The following is a 16,021-nucleotide window of genomic DNA, read 5'->3' on the forward strand; positions in this document are numbered from 1 at the left end:
ACTTCCTTATATTTATTTCAAGTTCAAGGAGAAAATATTTCACCCTGATGATTATGCCAGACTTCTTCAAGAGTTATCAGATGAAGAATTAAGCGAATATAATGTACACTGTAAAAATCACATGAAACAAATAGATTGATTATATGTGTATAAATTGTTATAACCTTCTTTTTTTTTTTTTTTTTTTTTTTTTTTTGGTCAAATCTATTTCATTCCAGAATTTTTCTTAAATTGTATATAGACATTATGATGATCAAATTGATACAATTAGATTTTTATTTCATTGCTTAGCATACATGTTATTTATTTAAATATTTTATTTACTAAATAATATTAAAAAAGACGCCTTTATGACTGAAATATTAACTGGTGCATTTTATGCGCCAACTATGTAACTATGTAATTTTCCTCACCTGTGTAACAAAGGGTTAAATCAAGGAAATGAAATCACTGGCTTCATTGCTTTCTGAAAGCTGTGGCTATCACCTCCATGAGAGAGTTTTGTTCCTCTTTAATCTGCCAGAAATTTTACTCAAAATTTGCTACACTGGACAGACAGAATATTATTGCACAACAGAATATTATTGCACAACATTTTAGCCAAAGGCAATCAAGCACAAAGGCTGTAGTGCAGTGTCCATGAGAAGAGGGTCGTGTTATTATAGAACAATGTTGAACCATATACAGCCATCATGGAATGTAGAAACTCAAAAGTTATCTTACACGATGTAACTTCTATCAACATTGATTTTACATTTTACCTCACAAAAGCTTTCCACTTGGGCTACCTTACAATAGGTTAAGTAAACCCCATAATTTAAATAAAAAATTCACCGATACTAGAAATTTGTTAAATTGAATAATACTTTCCAATTAACAGTTAACACATTGAATGCCACGGCACTTTTCGGATTTCGGTCCGAGAAGCCAAATCGATTTAATCATATTACAATATTAAAAATACTAATTTTGATTCATAACAATCATTAAAAAGTTTACAGAATGCCCCCTCCCAGAAAAAACGGTCTTGCGAATTATCTCGTAGTCGGCTTTTGTTAGCCAAACCTCTTCGCAGAAGCCCACTATGAGTTGATTCATACAGACATGTTTTGACTAGTCACCTCGGTATAGCTAAAACAAGCACTAAGCGAGTAAAGTAACTCGTATCGGGCATCCTGAAGAAGAGCGCTAATACGAGTTAACACGTGTTAAATTACTTCCTGAAAGTTTTCTATAAATTTTAAAGAATAAATACAATCAAATGGCAATTAATAAAATCATATTAGATAAAACAGCACTAATTATGAACTCAATAACAGGTCTGTGAAATTGCTAATTGTTCATATGCATGTTTTGCATGCACAATGTATGTTTTTCTAATCAGCTACAGGTACATATTAAAAAAAGTTCCTTTGCTTCAAAACCATGCTATTCAAAATGCTAAAAACAATTTACAGTTCTCATAATATTTTCCGTCTTACTTAGAGAAATTTTATAATTTTAGAGTTAAATGTTAATGTCAGTAAAATTACTTTAAAAAAAAATCACCAACCTTTGCTTTCCTAAAAAGAGCTTTCACATTTTTTGGCTGCACTTTGAGAACTGATTCAACAGATTTAAGAGCTGAATTATAGGCACTTAACTGTAATATAAAAAAAAAATAAAACTACATAAGCACAACACAGAATATTTCAATATATTCAATACTGCCTAAAGATACGTGCAATGTTATTCTATTACAGTACATTAATTTTATATACAAGGTTATTTACGTTAGGTTATTTATTAACAGATGATGTTGCGAGCACTTGCTTGCTACTGATTTCATGACAGTCTGCTTCCCACTTCCCCATGATTTGTTTTTGAGAAGTGGCAACAAGGAGAAAGATTCAGACTGTTTTAAAAATGAACGAATATTCACATAAATTTTAATGTTTGAAAATAATGTCAATCTCATGGATAAATAATTCCTAACTTTTTTTTTTTTTTAATCTTGGAAAGGAAAATGTTTACAAATTAAATGTTAATCCCTAAACATTTTATGAGCATGTTATTTTTTAAATTGGCAATTGTTGTTGGTACGCTGACCTTTACTGAAACTTTGGCTTCATTTTTTACCTCTAATCTACATTTTATAATACATCAGTTCTATTAACAGTTGGCCAAACTGTTACAGCAGAAGATCAAAAATCAGTGCTGCTTTGGACCTGAAACTATAACGATTGAGTTTTGTGGATTTCAGGTCATAAATACAAAATCATTAGACTGAAAAGGGAATTTTTTTTTTTTAAAGAAAGGCATATAAAAGTAATTTCTCTTTGAATTTTTTATAAAGAAATATTTATTAAATATACTACAACTTTAAACAAGAGGAAACAAATTTGCACGTGAAAAATTACTTTTACATTTTTCAAACATCTATTTATAGTAGTTTATTTCAAATTTTATAATGCTACAAGTTGAGTCTCTCTCCCCTTAAATCACACATCATCATTACTTCCTGCTCAGTCACACAGTTTTGCTGTTCAAAATTTATTTTTCCACAATGCCAAATGATAGAGGTAAAATTTGCTATGATACTCATGGTCACAAACTATCATCACAAACTCATGCTATATAGAAACTTATGCTATATGCTTACTTGATGAAGAAAAAATTATTTGCTAGAACTATCTGCAAATGAAACAAAATATATACCTCCTAACTAGAAGAGGTTCCCTTCCTTAACAGTATTAATAAAAGGAAAAAACTTTTTTTAAAATTAAATAAATCATTATTTACAGTTATTATTACATTTATTTTTATCATTTATTTATTAATTAATCATTATTTATTAAATAACAAGCTGACCAGTAAACCCATAATAACAGTAAAATATTAAATCAGAAGTCAAACAACAAAAATCAGCGTTATATTTACCAAATTTTCACAGGACTAGTTTCGATGGTTTTACCGAACCACCATCTTCAGCTGCAAAACCGCAAATGAATCCATTTGCGGTTTTGCAGCTGAAGATGGTGGTTCGGTAAAACCATCGAAACTAGTCCTGTGAAAATTTGGTAAATATAACGCTGATTTTTGTTGTTTGACTTCTGATTTAGTATTTATTCGGCGTGTTATTGTGTCTTAAGTAAAATATTAATCAAGAAAAACTTAAAAGCCTTAAGATGCTTCTTTTTAATCCTTTAAACTGTTGTTTAACTTTTTAACATGTTATGCACAGGAGAAAGCTTAACATTAATAATATAGAAAAATACAGAAAAAACTATACAAAATTAAATTTATAAAATCAGTATCTGAAACATTTTAAAGTTTACATATCTTTATGTCATTTATGTTATACAAATGGCAAAAAAAGCCCACTATGGAAATATAAGAAAGAAGTTTTGCCATATTAACATACATATATATGTATATAATATATATACATAATACAACATCTGAAATCCTGACATCCAATAATTGGAATGATTACTAAAATGATCAGGACCTCCCAATAGACTTAAAAAAATTTTTTAACCTCCCACATTGCAGAAAAGGAAAATAATGACACTCAAAAGCAAGCATGCTATATCTCAATTTTTAGCCCAATTAGCTGAGATTAACTTTTGCTTATTATCTGGTCTTGAATGATCCTGCATGTTGTTTAACCTGTCAGCTAATAAACCATTTTTTAATTTTTAGCTCTCAAGTGGTTGTTGAGGCTGATGCCGCATTTTTCTAGCTTGTTGGCAGGATACCAATAAATCCAAAAACCAATGTTTGTTTGGAGTGGAATGTTGCACATACTGGCTTTCATTTGTTGGCGTAGTAGAGAATAGAGATATTGAAAGGAGAAAGAATTAGATCTTGATTAACCTAAGTACAGCTATAACCAAGAATTTTCATGATTTCATCCTTATTTTTTGTTCAGTCTATTATTATTACTATTACCTTACCAAAATTAAAGTTTTAGTAAAAGATAACATCACTGTTTTACTCACTCTCTGAATACTGTACATCCGTCAATAAACCAAAAGGTATTAATAGAAAATAGCCATTCTGGGTAACATTCATATTTTAATTTCATGAGGTTATTTTTTTTTTTAAAATGTTGGGTATTTTTCCGTTTCACCGGCACAAACCTCGCCAAGCAGACTTTGTTGGCGACAGCATGCAGTATACACATAAAAAATTTTAACAAATGTTAGTTTAAGAATTTTTTATTTTGAAGGCATAAACAATTTAATATGGTTCAAAATTTTGTAAAAAGCCAATAAATAAAGACAATTTGTAAAAAGACATTAATTTAAGAATTTACTATGCTTTTATGATTTGACATCCTGATTCACCGGTTTATATCACGTGACCCATGTGATCTTATCTCGCGTAAACTACGCTATAAAATCTAATTCTATCAATAATTATCTACATTAATTTCAAGTTAAATCTTAATTTGGAATAAAAGTTTAAATGCAAGAATTATTTCAATTTGTATGAACAGCTTACTCAGAAATTACGTAAAACCGCAGTGCTTTACTTCGCTAGTGCATTCTCATTAGAATTGATGAATTCAACCCTTGACTTTGCCTTTTCTATATTTTCGCCTTCGGGCGAGTGGTGTGATTGCAGCCTAATTGACTTAATTACCACGAATAGTCTTAGGGCATAAAATTTAACTATAAAAATTCTATGTAATTGTATGCCAGTATTGAAAGGAACAATCAATCTGATAAGAAATGGCTGCAACTTGCTTCGAAAATGAAGTGTAAAAGGTTACCAGCAAAGCAAAACAGAAAAGTACCCCATTGGTGACAATCAAATTGGTGACGCCTGATGCAAAGGAAGGGGAGTAATGTTACCCGCGTCCGTGATTATCTCACGTCACCCCTGGGTCACGCAAGCTGAAGGAACCAAGACAACAGGAAAAATCAATTCTTCCGCCCAAGGATCCTCCGAGGAAACAGCTGATGAAAGAAGGGGAGACCGAAAAGGAGTCGGAACCAGAGCTTTCTTTGGAGGCTCTGGGGAAGACTTCTGAATAGTTTTCCCCTGTCACGACTTCCTTTGAAGTCATGGGTTAAGGATGCGGCTTTTAACTCTCTCCTAAAATCCTTCACGGTAAGTTCTTATATCTCATTTAACCTGTTTTAATGGCTACGGTTAGACAGCTAAACCTGCAACATAGCAGAGCAGCTTCATATAATTTAGCTGCTCAATTAGGTACGCAAGGCACTTTTGTTGCCTTAATTCAAGAACCTTGGGTGTACAAGGGTAAAATCCTTGGTAGGCCCATGAAAGCACGCTTCTTTTCGTCAGAGGGACCTAATAAAAGACCTAGAACTAGCATTTACGTTTCTAAAAATATAAAGGCTATGAAATTATCTCAATTTACATCAGAGGACTTAACTGCTATTTTAACTAAGGACATAAACAGTTCACTGAGAGGAAACATTTGTTTTTGCTCGGTTTACATGGCTTATGACCGTAACATTCCACAAGAATTTATAGATCTTTCGAGTTTCTGTGAAATAAACAATATTCATATAGTTATTGGTGGTGATGTTAACGCTCACCTCCTATCATAGGGCAGTTCTGATACCAATCCTAGAGAAGAAAAACTCATGGAACATATAATGAATACCAACCTAACTTGGGTAAACAGGGGAAATCGCCCCACCTTTGTCAACAGAAGAAGAGAAGAAGTCATTAACCTCACACTAACTTCTTCTGATATTTATAACCTTATTGAGAATTGGCATGTAAGTGACAATCCCTCACTTTCAGACCATCGCCTTATACAATTTTGTATTAGAGATGAAATTCCAGCTGAATATTTCAGAAACATTAAAAACATAAACTGGAACTTTTATAAGGACTCCCTGGTTTCTGTCATTAACCTTCAGGTTTTAGACAATAATTGTTCAGTCGTTATAAGACAATAATTGCTTGATACTCAAGCAAACAACCTGACAAATATTCATTATTGAATCTTATCATACATCATGCCCTTTCAAACGAAGGAAGTACTCTTCTAGCAAGAGAGTCTGGTGGACCAAGGAGATTGAAAGCCTCCACCTAGAGGTTCGGAGAGCTTACAGGAAAGCAGTCAGAAATAAATCTGAAGTTAACTGGTCTAACTTCAAAATTCTATAAAGGAAATTTAAAAGTGAAATCAGGAAAACTAAATACAAGTCATGGAGATCCTTTTGCACAGATATTCTGTCCTACCATGAGACTGCCAGAGTACATAAGATTCTTAAGAGATCTCAGGAGTCTCAACTCTCATCGGTTATGTGACCAGATGGTAGTTATACTATACTATAAACCCTTTGGATACACTTTCGACCATGTTGAATTTTCATCTGGGAGACACAAGTGTCACCTCTGACCCCCAGGAAAATCCATTGGAACTACTTCATAATCCATTAGACTTGGATTTTGCTAAGACAATAGTGAACTTTGAAAAGGCTAAAGTGACCCTACATGTATTTCTTCCCTTTAAATCTCCAGGGAACGATTGCATTTATCCAATTCTGCTTCAGCTCACCAGCGGCCGAGCGGTAGTCGCCGAACACTGATAGTTCGGTCCGAGGTTCGAATCCCGCGAACGGGCTGGCTGCATGGGTGTTTTCGTGGTTTTCCCCATGTGTAACGTGTATACGAGCCAGTTTCCCTTAGAAAGTCCTCCACGAAGGCATCCCTCCCCTTAGGCAGATAGCCCTCGAGGCTTTGCCATAATTAAATAACCTAACCTAATCAATTCTGCTTCAGAAAGGCTGAGATATTTTTGGCCACATTCTCGTGGACATATTCGAATCCAGTTTGGTTTTAGGATATGTTCTTAAGGTGTGGAGAACTTCACGAGGTGTGGTTCTTCCCAAACCAGGAAAAGATACATATGAGAAACCAAACTCATTTAGAATGATTATGCCAACATCCTTCCAGCTCAAGCTGTTGGAGTGATTGATTTTCTGGCACCTCCAGTCAGATAATAATCTGAACCATACTTTTGGCTTAGACCAACACAGTTTTAGGCCTGGCTTCTCCACTGAGTCAGCCCTACACCAACTGGTGTGGAGAATAGAAAAAACAATTATAGATGGACGCTTTGCCATTGGGATTCTACTGGATATTGTAGGATCCTTTGATAACATCCGTTTCGAGAAAATACATAAGGCCCTTATTGGAAGTCATATTCATCCTATGATAACTAGATGGGTCATCTTTATGATTAAAAACAGGAATATCTGCGTTAGTCTCACTGACTGTGAAGTAAAGAAAGATACTACTAAACAGTGTCTACAGGGTGGTATTCTTTCTCCGTTCCTGTGGAACCTAGTATTCGACTCACTCTTAGTACTTCTACGGGAGACTTGCTTGCCTATGCATTAGTGGGGCTTTAAACAGTACTCCTACTGTTGCGTTAAAATTTTTATTGCAAATTCCACCCTTGAAATTATTCTTCAGCGGAGAAGCAATTAAAGCCATGTATAGCTTGAATAAAAATGGCACATGGTGCTAAAGGACAGGTTTCGGTCATAAAAGCCACCTGAAAAGCCACATTGACATAAGCCTGGATTTGGGCAATGAGATCCCTATAATCTATATGGCCAAAAATTCAATTACTGAAACAATAGTTCCAGATAAATTATTCTCAACTTATATACCAAAAAGGAATGAGATAGAATCTCTAATTGACCTAATTCCAACAGGATCAATTGAATGTTAGATCGATCAAAATCCAATTTCACTGGAGCTGGAGCTATTTTATAAGAACCAAGGGATCTGGAGAAGATTTCATTAGATTTCATCTATACCTTGGTAAACTAACAATTGTTTTCCAAGCCGAGGTACTGGCGATAAATATGGTCGCCAGGGAGATCTTAGCTAAACATACAGTTGATAAGAATACACATATTCTCTCTGACAACCAATCAGCCATCCTTGCCCTGGATAATCGTGTCAAGTTACAAAACTGTGTTTTGAACTGTACTCAAGATTTCAATTCTCTGGCTCAGGCCCATAACACCATTAGTTTAGTCTGGGTCCCAGGTCATTGTGATTTTGCTGGAAATGTACTAGCTGATAAAGTAGCTAAAGATGATTCGCAACTACCCATGTCTGGCCCAGAACCATTTTACCCAGTTTCACATCAAACTGTTAAAAAAGAAGTAAGAAGCTGGATAAAGAACAAACATGATGATATATGGTCTAAACTACCAGACTGTGCTCATTCTAAATTGGTGCTCAGTACAGGTAAACTCATACACCTCAGTAGAACTAACTTACGCCAAGTAATTCAAATTGTTACCGGACATGCATATCTGGCCAAGCATCTCCACAAATGTGGTCTTGTCGAATCTCCTTTCTGCCCAGCTTGTGGAGAAGAAGAGGAAACACCTTTTCACTTCCTGGGACGATGTCCAGTGTTTTCTGTCCCTAGAAACAAATTCCTTGGGTTTCCCTATATTAGCTTTGATCAAGCCCTTCTATACAAAGCGCTCTCTGGCATAATAGGGTTTCTGATGTATACTAAACACCTACAGGTAAGGTAAATTTGAAACCACAAGAAACAAGCATTGAGACGCCCTGCGAGTTCTTTTTTTTTTTTTTTTTTCCTTTGTAAAAGAAACTATGCAGGGATTTCCCTCTCATAGCTGTATTTTGGAATATAATTTGGAAATAGATATCAAATCTTTATATACCACCTGGCCATTTGGATTGAGAAAGTACCTCTGCCCTCCTTATTTAATTAATTTATTTATTTTAGCCTCACCATCGTACACTTGTTTTGTCAAGAGTTTGCGTTTGGTGGTTTGGGAGGGATTGAATCGGCTCTTCATCCAATTGGAAAGTTTTAACAATTTAACCGACACGCTGAATTTACTGTTGGGAATCTTTTGCTGATACTATATATTTGGTGTCAGTTTGTGATCTTATCTGTTTATTTATTATTTACCTTTCACTGGAGTTACCATTGAAAACCTTTGATTTAAATGATCAAATGGCGGAAGAGCAATGGGCAACATTGCCTAAGCTCTTTTCCTTCTTTTCATAAGGAAGCACCACTAATGTTATCTTATGATGCAAAGGAAATAGATACACACAAATAAAGGCACTAAGCAGCTTTGATAAAAAAGAACGAAATTTTCTGACTCATGAAACATGAAAGAAAGTAAAGAAATGAAAAGCAATGCTGAATGCAGACTTTAGTTGCAACTCAAGTCTTTATAATGATGACAATGTCTTACTAGCAATTAATTAACAGATGGTGAAATGTGTGATATGGCTTAAAATCTGGAAACCAAAATATAAAATCTGGAACTGCGATTGTGAAGAACATCATGAAAAGAGGTTGTTGAGAACGAAAAGATTTCAAATGATCGCTTAGTGGGAATTCTCAATATGACAAAGAATGAAACTTTGTAACTCAAAATCAAATCTCTAAAAATTTAAAGAGAAAGGGTTAACACATAAAAAGAAACTGTTTAAACTACTTATACTGAAAAAAATTTTAATGAAACAAAACAAATGTTAACACCGAGGGTTTTTTTTTTTTTTTTTTTTTTTAAATTTTATTTTAGTTTCCTTAACATGATAAATGCTTCATTATTTTAAACAGACTTTTATATTTTTTATTTTATAATTTCTACATGTAATCAAGCTTATTAAATTGATGATCGAAAATCCTGACATTTCAAAAATTTTTTGCTGAAGTCCTGATGATTCATGATCTCAGATTTTGTACTGGATATACAAACACACATATATATAGACATACAAGGTCTTCCAGAAAATTTATTTCATAATGTTATCTCAAGCTGCAACACATATGCCAGGTGTTCATTTAATCCTTATATGGCCGTCTCTTTTCATCACTGCATTTATAAACATCTTCTAAATTAACTGTTTCATGTAATTATTAAGTAAGATGCAACAGTGCAAATACAGCTAAAGTTCATTTATAACACTGTATTTTGTACGAATTCTAACAACGACGAAGCAATACAAAAGCGTATTGAAATTTGGCGACAGTCTTTGGTCAAGATGCAGTTTTAGACACAACATGCAGGAGATGGTTTGAAAAATTTGAAGTAGATGATTTTAACTTGATAAGCCACACTCTGCGCAGCTATCTTTGATCGATGACGATATTGTCAGGATCATGGTAGATCAAGATCATTTTTTGACAATAGTAGAGATTGCAGAAAAGCTTAATTCAACTCAACAAACCATTTTGGACCATATTCAGATACCAAGATTGGTCTACCAACATACCAGATGGGTGCTTCATGAATTAAATGAGAAAAATTTGCATAATCAAGTCATCAGATTCACATTTGTGCTTGCTTGGAATAAAAATGAATCCTTTTTGAAGCAGATAATAACTGGGAATGAAACGTGAATTATGTATCAAAACATCATTAAGAGAACACTGCGAACCCAGGCAACCTGCCGCATCCACCTCTAAATCGAGTTTGAGCTTGAGAATGCTGTGTATATGGTGGATGCCCAAGGACCAACACATTATGAACTTTTGAAAAGCAAAGAAAGCTCAATTTGGAGATATAGGGTCAGCAAATGGTCAATTTAAACAAAGCAGTTAAAAAACAGAGGCCAGCAATGATCAATATGAAGCACATCATGATAATGCCAGATTAAAGGCTGCTTTGGTGGCTCGTCAAAAAATCACACAGTCAACCTCGGAAATTCTGTCACCATCATCACACTCCCCAGACATAGCATCCCCTGATTACTACTCCCTTGCAAAAATTTTTGAAGGGAACCAAAAAAAAAAAAAAAAAAACTGAAGCAGATGTCAGCTAAGCACTACTTGCTTCTAAGGGCAAGACATTTTTTTAAATATGGTATCTACAAATTACCACCATGCTGGTAAAAGATCACAAGTAACAATGGAAATGATACTATACAATACATATTAATATTAAAGGTATGAAAAATGTATTATTTTCTTTTACTTCTCAAATAGACAGAATTTTCTGGAAGATCTTTCATATATATAATATATATATCAGCAAAACTCACTTTCACAATGCTTTTCAAAGCACTAATAAGACCAACAATTATTTAGTCATATATTGCCCATAAAAATTCATTTTAATTTATATATGTGTGTGTGTGTAATTATGGCAAAGCCTCGAGGGCTATCTGCCTAAGAGGAGGGATGCCTTCGTGGAGGACTTTCTAAGGGAAACTGGCTCGTATTCACGTTACACATGGGGAAATTTTAATTTATATAAATTTATTGATTAATGATTTTTAATAATCTTTACTTAAGAAAATGATCTCATGGAATTAATAATTTATACTTTTAGTATATTTTATAATTCAAGAATAAATAGAAATGCACTTAAAAAATTAGTATATACTGAAATAAATACTAAAAATGTCTATTAAACTGTAACCAGAAACTTACTTTTAAATGTGAAGCAGCTAGATTATTATACACTTTGATTCTTATATCTACAATTTCCTGGGATTGTTCAGTAGAAATTCCAGAACACTTGAAAATTAAAAGAAAATTATTGGATACTTATTAAATTAAAAGATACTAATAATTTAATGATTCATAAATAATATACTGCTCCTTCCTTCATTAAGTAACTAAACCAAAAATTTCATTAAACCTTATTTCACGCATATCAACTACAGAAAATAATGCAATAAAATATTCACATTAAAATGAAAACTTCAGAACAGCAAAATGAGATTTATGCCAATCAGAAAACACACACCTATACATACGTATTTAACTATAAAAATAAAATAATTCCCAAAATTCCTTTTTATGATAAAATTGAATACATACAATTGCAATATTTAACAAAAAAACATTAATTCAAAATTTTTGAATACTACAGAAAATGTTACATTTCTAATTTTAACAGTGTCTTGTCTTCACAACAAATACTAAAAGTAATTATACATGAGCATGGCAAAAATCTTGCTACAGTTAAGGACTACTTGCAATTTGTATATAAAACATACCTTTATGCATAAAATTAAATCCTATCAGCATAACAACATTTAAATTACATGGAAAAAAATCTACAGAATTCAAGAATGCAAATCTTAAAACTTAAACAAATTCTCACAAATGATATGTTCACCAAAAAAATATATATAATAGTAGAAATGCCTGAAATGATGGCATATGACCTACTGCTTGTTATTTATGAAGCATTCCACCAAAATGCTTCAAATAACTATGATACCAAAGAGTTATATTTAAAAATCTTATATAACATAAATTCCAAATAATAAATAACTGTTCACTTCACAGATTACATTACAAAATATATCAATAAATTAAATCCAAATATTTAAAGTAAAGCCTGAAACAAGACTCTTTACATCTAAATAAGTAACAACCACATAACGTAGTAGAACCCCAATCACCTAAGTTAATGGGGGAATAATACTAACCCTTATAACAAACACTCTCATAAAGCAGAACACTACAGTGATTTTCTATTAAAACCTTTCATAAATTTATATACCAGAACTCCTTCTTTCAATGAATTTTACTCACAAAAATATAAACACCTGCATTTGTTTTTTATGGTTTAAAAATGTAAAACAGTTTTAAGAATAAAAATATATTCTGTTCCAGTGAAATTTTAACATGAATGACTTCATCTCATTTGAAGTCAAACATGAAGGCAATCAAGAAACCAAATAATTATTCAAAACACATAATATATGGCATTAGAAACATTCTTTTATTAACTATCATAATGTTGCCAATGTTAATTAAAATCATGACTTGGGTATACTATAAACTATATCAGTAAGTTAGGAGACTAGATATGAGACTAGAATATTAAGAGATTTAAATTATTAAGAACTGTATTTGTTCTTTTAAATCACTCAATTTGTTATGCAACAACTTATAATCTATAAAATTTATCAAATATGACAACCCTCTGAGAACTGGCTATTAAATGAAAACCGGCACTTGTTAAACAACAGGTTAAGCTGTAACAGTCGCCAATCTAATTTTGCTGATAATTTCATTCCTCAGAAGCAAAAACAGCTGCAACTTAGAAAACAACAGCCATATTAACAATTGCCCTTAGAAAAAAAGTTTTCATACTTTATATTATGCCCAAAGGGACCTTTTTTTAATGTTATGTGTGTTACCTTTATTTATTACATACTATGTTCTTCACATTTATGCCACAAAATTCAATTTAACAGTAATATCACAAAATAATTTAAAAAGAGCATATCTTTAGAATTTCTGATACATAGTCTTGTGCGCTCAAGACAATTTTTTTCCCCGTACAGTGTTCCCATTGCTCGATTTGAAATCATTAAGTTTGCAAAGCAAAAATACATTAAAGTGTTACAAAATATGAAATAGATACTAAAGCAAATTCCATTGTTTGTTGCCATTGCTCGCTTTGAAATCATTGCGTTTGCTAAGGAAAAGTTCATTAAAGTGTTACAAAATATGAAATAGATAATAAAACAAATTCCAAATTGGGGCTTCCAAATTGCCCATATTCAGGTGGAGAATTACGTTATTCAAAATTTGATGAGACTGTTGTTTTATCACAATGCAAGAAACATAAATGCATTTAAGAAGTTTTTTCATTATTTAATTTCTTTAAATATAATGCAGGGCTCTAACATTTGGTGGCAACAATTTGAAAAGTGATACTGCGTTTACAGTGATTCGACGCAGAATGCCAAAATGAAATTAATACCCCTTCTGGGCTAACGCCCTTTGGACTAAAACAAAACACACACACACACACACCACAAAAAAAAAACTATTTGGAAAGTTTGCATATTCTGTTTCAGTTAATCCTACAAATCCATGATGAAAACAAAAAAATTATGCAATAAATTTTGCTACCACAGAAACAAACAAAACATTACATGCTTTTAAAAAATGTGCTACCAATTAAAAACATGGCTGCTACAGGCAACACAAAGACACACATTTTTGACAAGTTATCACTTATTTTGGCAATTACCATATCTCTGTGTACACATAACAAAAAAATACATAAAAATTTTATGTGCCTCAAAACGGTAAAATTTGTCAGGTTGTATAAATGCTAAATATGCAGATAATGTAATGTTATGATATGTAGCAGGTATATACCAACCATGTAACTAGGCAAAAATCTATTCATATGATGCAAAAAACTGATAAACTTTCACTAAAAATACTTCTTTATACAAAAATGATTTTGTAACATATTACATTTTATTAAAATATTAAAAATGCAATTTTAAAATGAGTTGTTTTTAAACAGTTCTTTTGTCACAGTGCTTCATAGTCAACTTGATGTAAAAATGCAAGATGAAAGGTTTTATCTTAAAGTGCTAGTTTGATGAAATTTATATTTTTGTGAGACACCTTAAGCGGATTTTTGAAAACTAGTAATGTAGTTATGGCAAAGCTTTTAAGAATTAGAAGAAAACAATACACTTGTAAGTCAACCTCACACAATTTGAAACCTCAGTTAACTGGGTTTCTACCCTGTATCATTCATACAATGGAGTGTCTTGCATTGAAAACACATTACTACAAGAGATCAGACTCACCATTTATTGAACAAGAAAGTGCTGAAAAATGAAAGAATTTATATCAAAAATACTAATATAATCAACAAATTTAAACATGCTGACTGATCTAAAACAGAAATTTTTCAGAGGAGTTACAAAACTATACTTACATCTCTTACTCCATCTAAATACTCAGCTGCCCTAAATAATAAGAATTTTATAAGATTAATTATAAAATGTCTCAAAGATACACTTTTTATGAAAATGAATGTAAAAAGATCAAACATGATGTTGCAATGCTTAATTCTAAAATACTTTAATAAAAATGTTCAAACCACAGCAAAAATGTTATATTACTGTTTTCAGTCAGATGTTAAGTAGTTCTAGTTTCATAAATTTGATACTAATTTTGGTTAAAATTGCTGCTTGACAGAAATTTCTCATATGATGGTTTCATGTGTTGCTTAAACGAATTTTAAAACATAATTTCTTAATAGAAACATAAAGGACAACTAAACAGATCAAGAATTTAAAATACTTCTTTAATGACCTGCATTTTATGTTTCACAATAGAAAAGCTAAGTAAAGTAATACATAAGAAAAAATGTGCTCATTGCCATAAAAATCTGTGCATCAAAAAGTAATTCTTGGATCAAAAACAATACCCAACAAGAAGGTAATTATCAGCAGACATGCCAAATGATTAGAAATACAGCATGATTATGCATTTTTTAGTGACATCGAGATATTGAACTTTGCTCCTCCTAGTGCATAAAAAATCCTCCTAGTGCATTTCTATAGAAGATGAAGTGAGGCATTTTGCCTGCACTTCATCTTCTATAGAAAAATGCTTTTTCTCTAAGGATAATGGCCATCAAAGAAAATATGAACAGCTATAAGAGTTTGAAAGGGGGAAAATTGAGATGACTGATTCTATGTGTTCAGCTAGGCGAATAATCAGCTACTTAGGTTAATCACTGAACTGACATTACAATGAGGAGGTGATGGCCGCTACAGATGACAGAGAAGTCAAGTTAAACAGCAGTCGAACTCAGAATCCGTTCAGCAAACCAACAGCTGGATAAGACTGTTATATCACCAAATAAGCACACATAGAACCAACTGAATCACTGTCCATCATTCAGACACAGACAGCACTTTTAATATAGGCTCCTATATCAGCTTATACCATTACAATATGTTTTGTATTTGCAGGACATTAGGTATTTGCAGTGCCCATTACACGTACTGCTAGTGACAGCCACTCACTGGTGAATCTGTTTAAATGGGTGTCACACTCAACAGGATTGGACGAGATCATCTAATGGCAAGTATATATATGTGTGGAGATTCCGCAGTGAATGCTCAATTCTGCCTTTGTTTTATAATAGCACACTACTCTTACAACTGGTGCAATGGTATAGGGAGCCATCACATACAAAACCCAGTCACATCTAATATTGATCCACAACACCATAATAGCCCAGAAGTATGT

At 32.5% G+C, this 16,021-nt stretch overlaps 1 protein-coding gene across 1 annotated transcript in view; it reads right to left on the reverse strand.

Moving 5' to 3' along the window:
• zda (peptidyl-prolyl cis-trans isomerase zonda) overlaps positions 1–16,021 on the reverse strand; it is a 79,167-nt gene that overhangs the window by 38,307 nt on the left and 24,839 nt on the right. The window contains exons 6-8 of the mRNA XM_085818653.1: positions 14,697–14,727; positions 11,420–11,506; positions 1,553–1,642 (exon numbers count right to left, since the gene is read on the reverse strand). Of these exons, the coding sequence (XP_085674779.1) occupies positions 1,553–1,642; positions 11,420–11,506; positions 14,697–14,727 (208 nt within the window). The remainder of the gene's footprint in view (positions 1–1,552; positions 1,643–11,419; positions 11,507–14,696; positions 14,728–16,021) is intronic.

Source organism: Stegodyphus dumicola, chromosome 6 (assembly GCF_044657685.1).
Source record: "Stegodyphus dumicola isolate Sdum_Otavi_A_Nest chromosome 6, ASM4465768v1".
Taxonomy (NCBI): Eukaryota; Metazoa; Arthropoda; class Arachnida; order Araneae; family Eresidae; genus Stegodyphus; species Stegodyphus dumicola.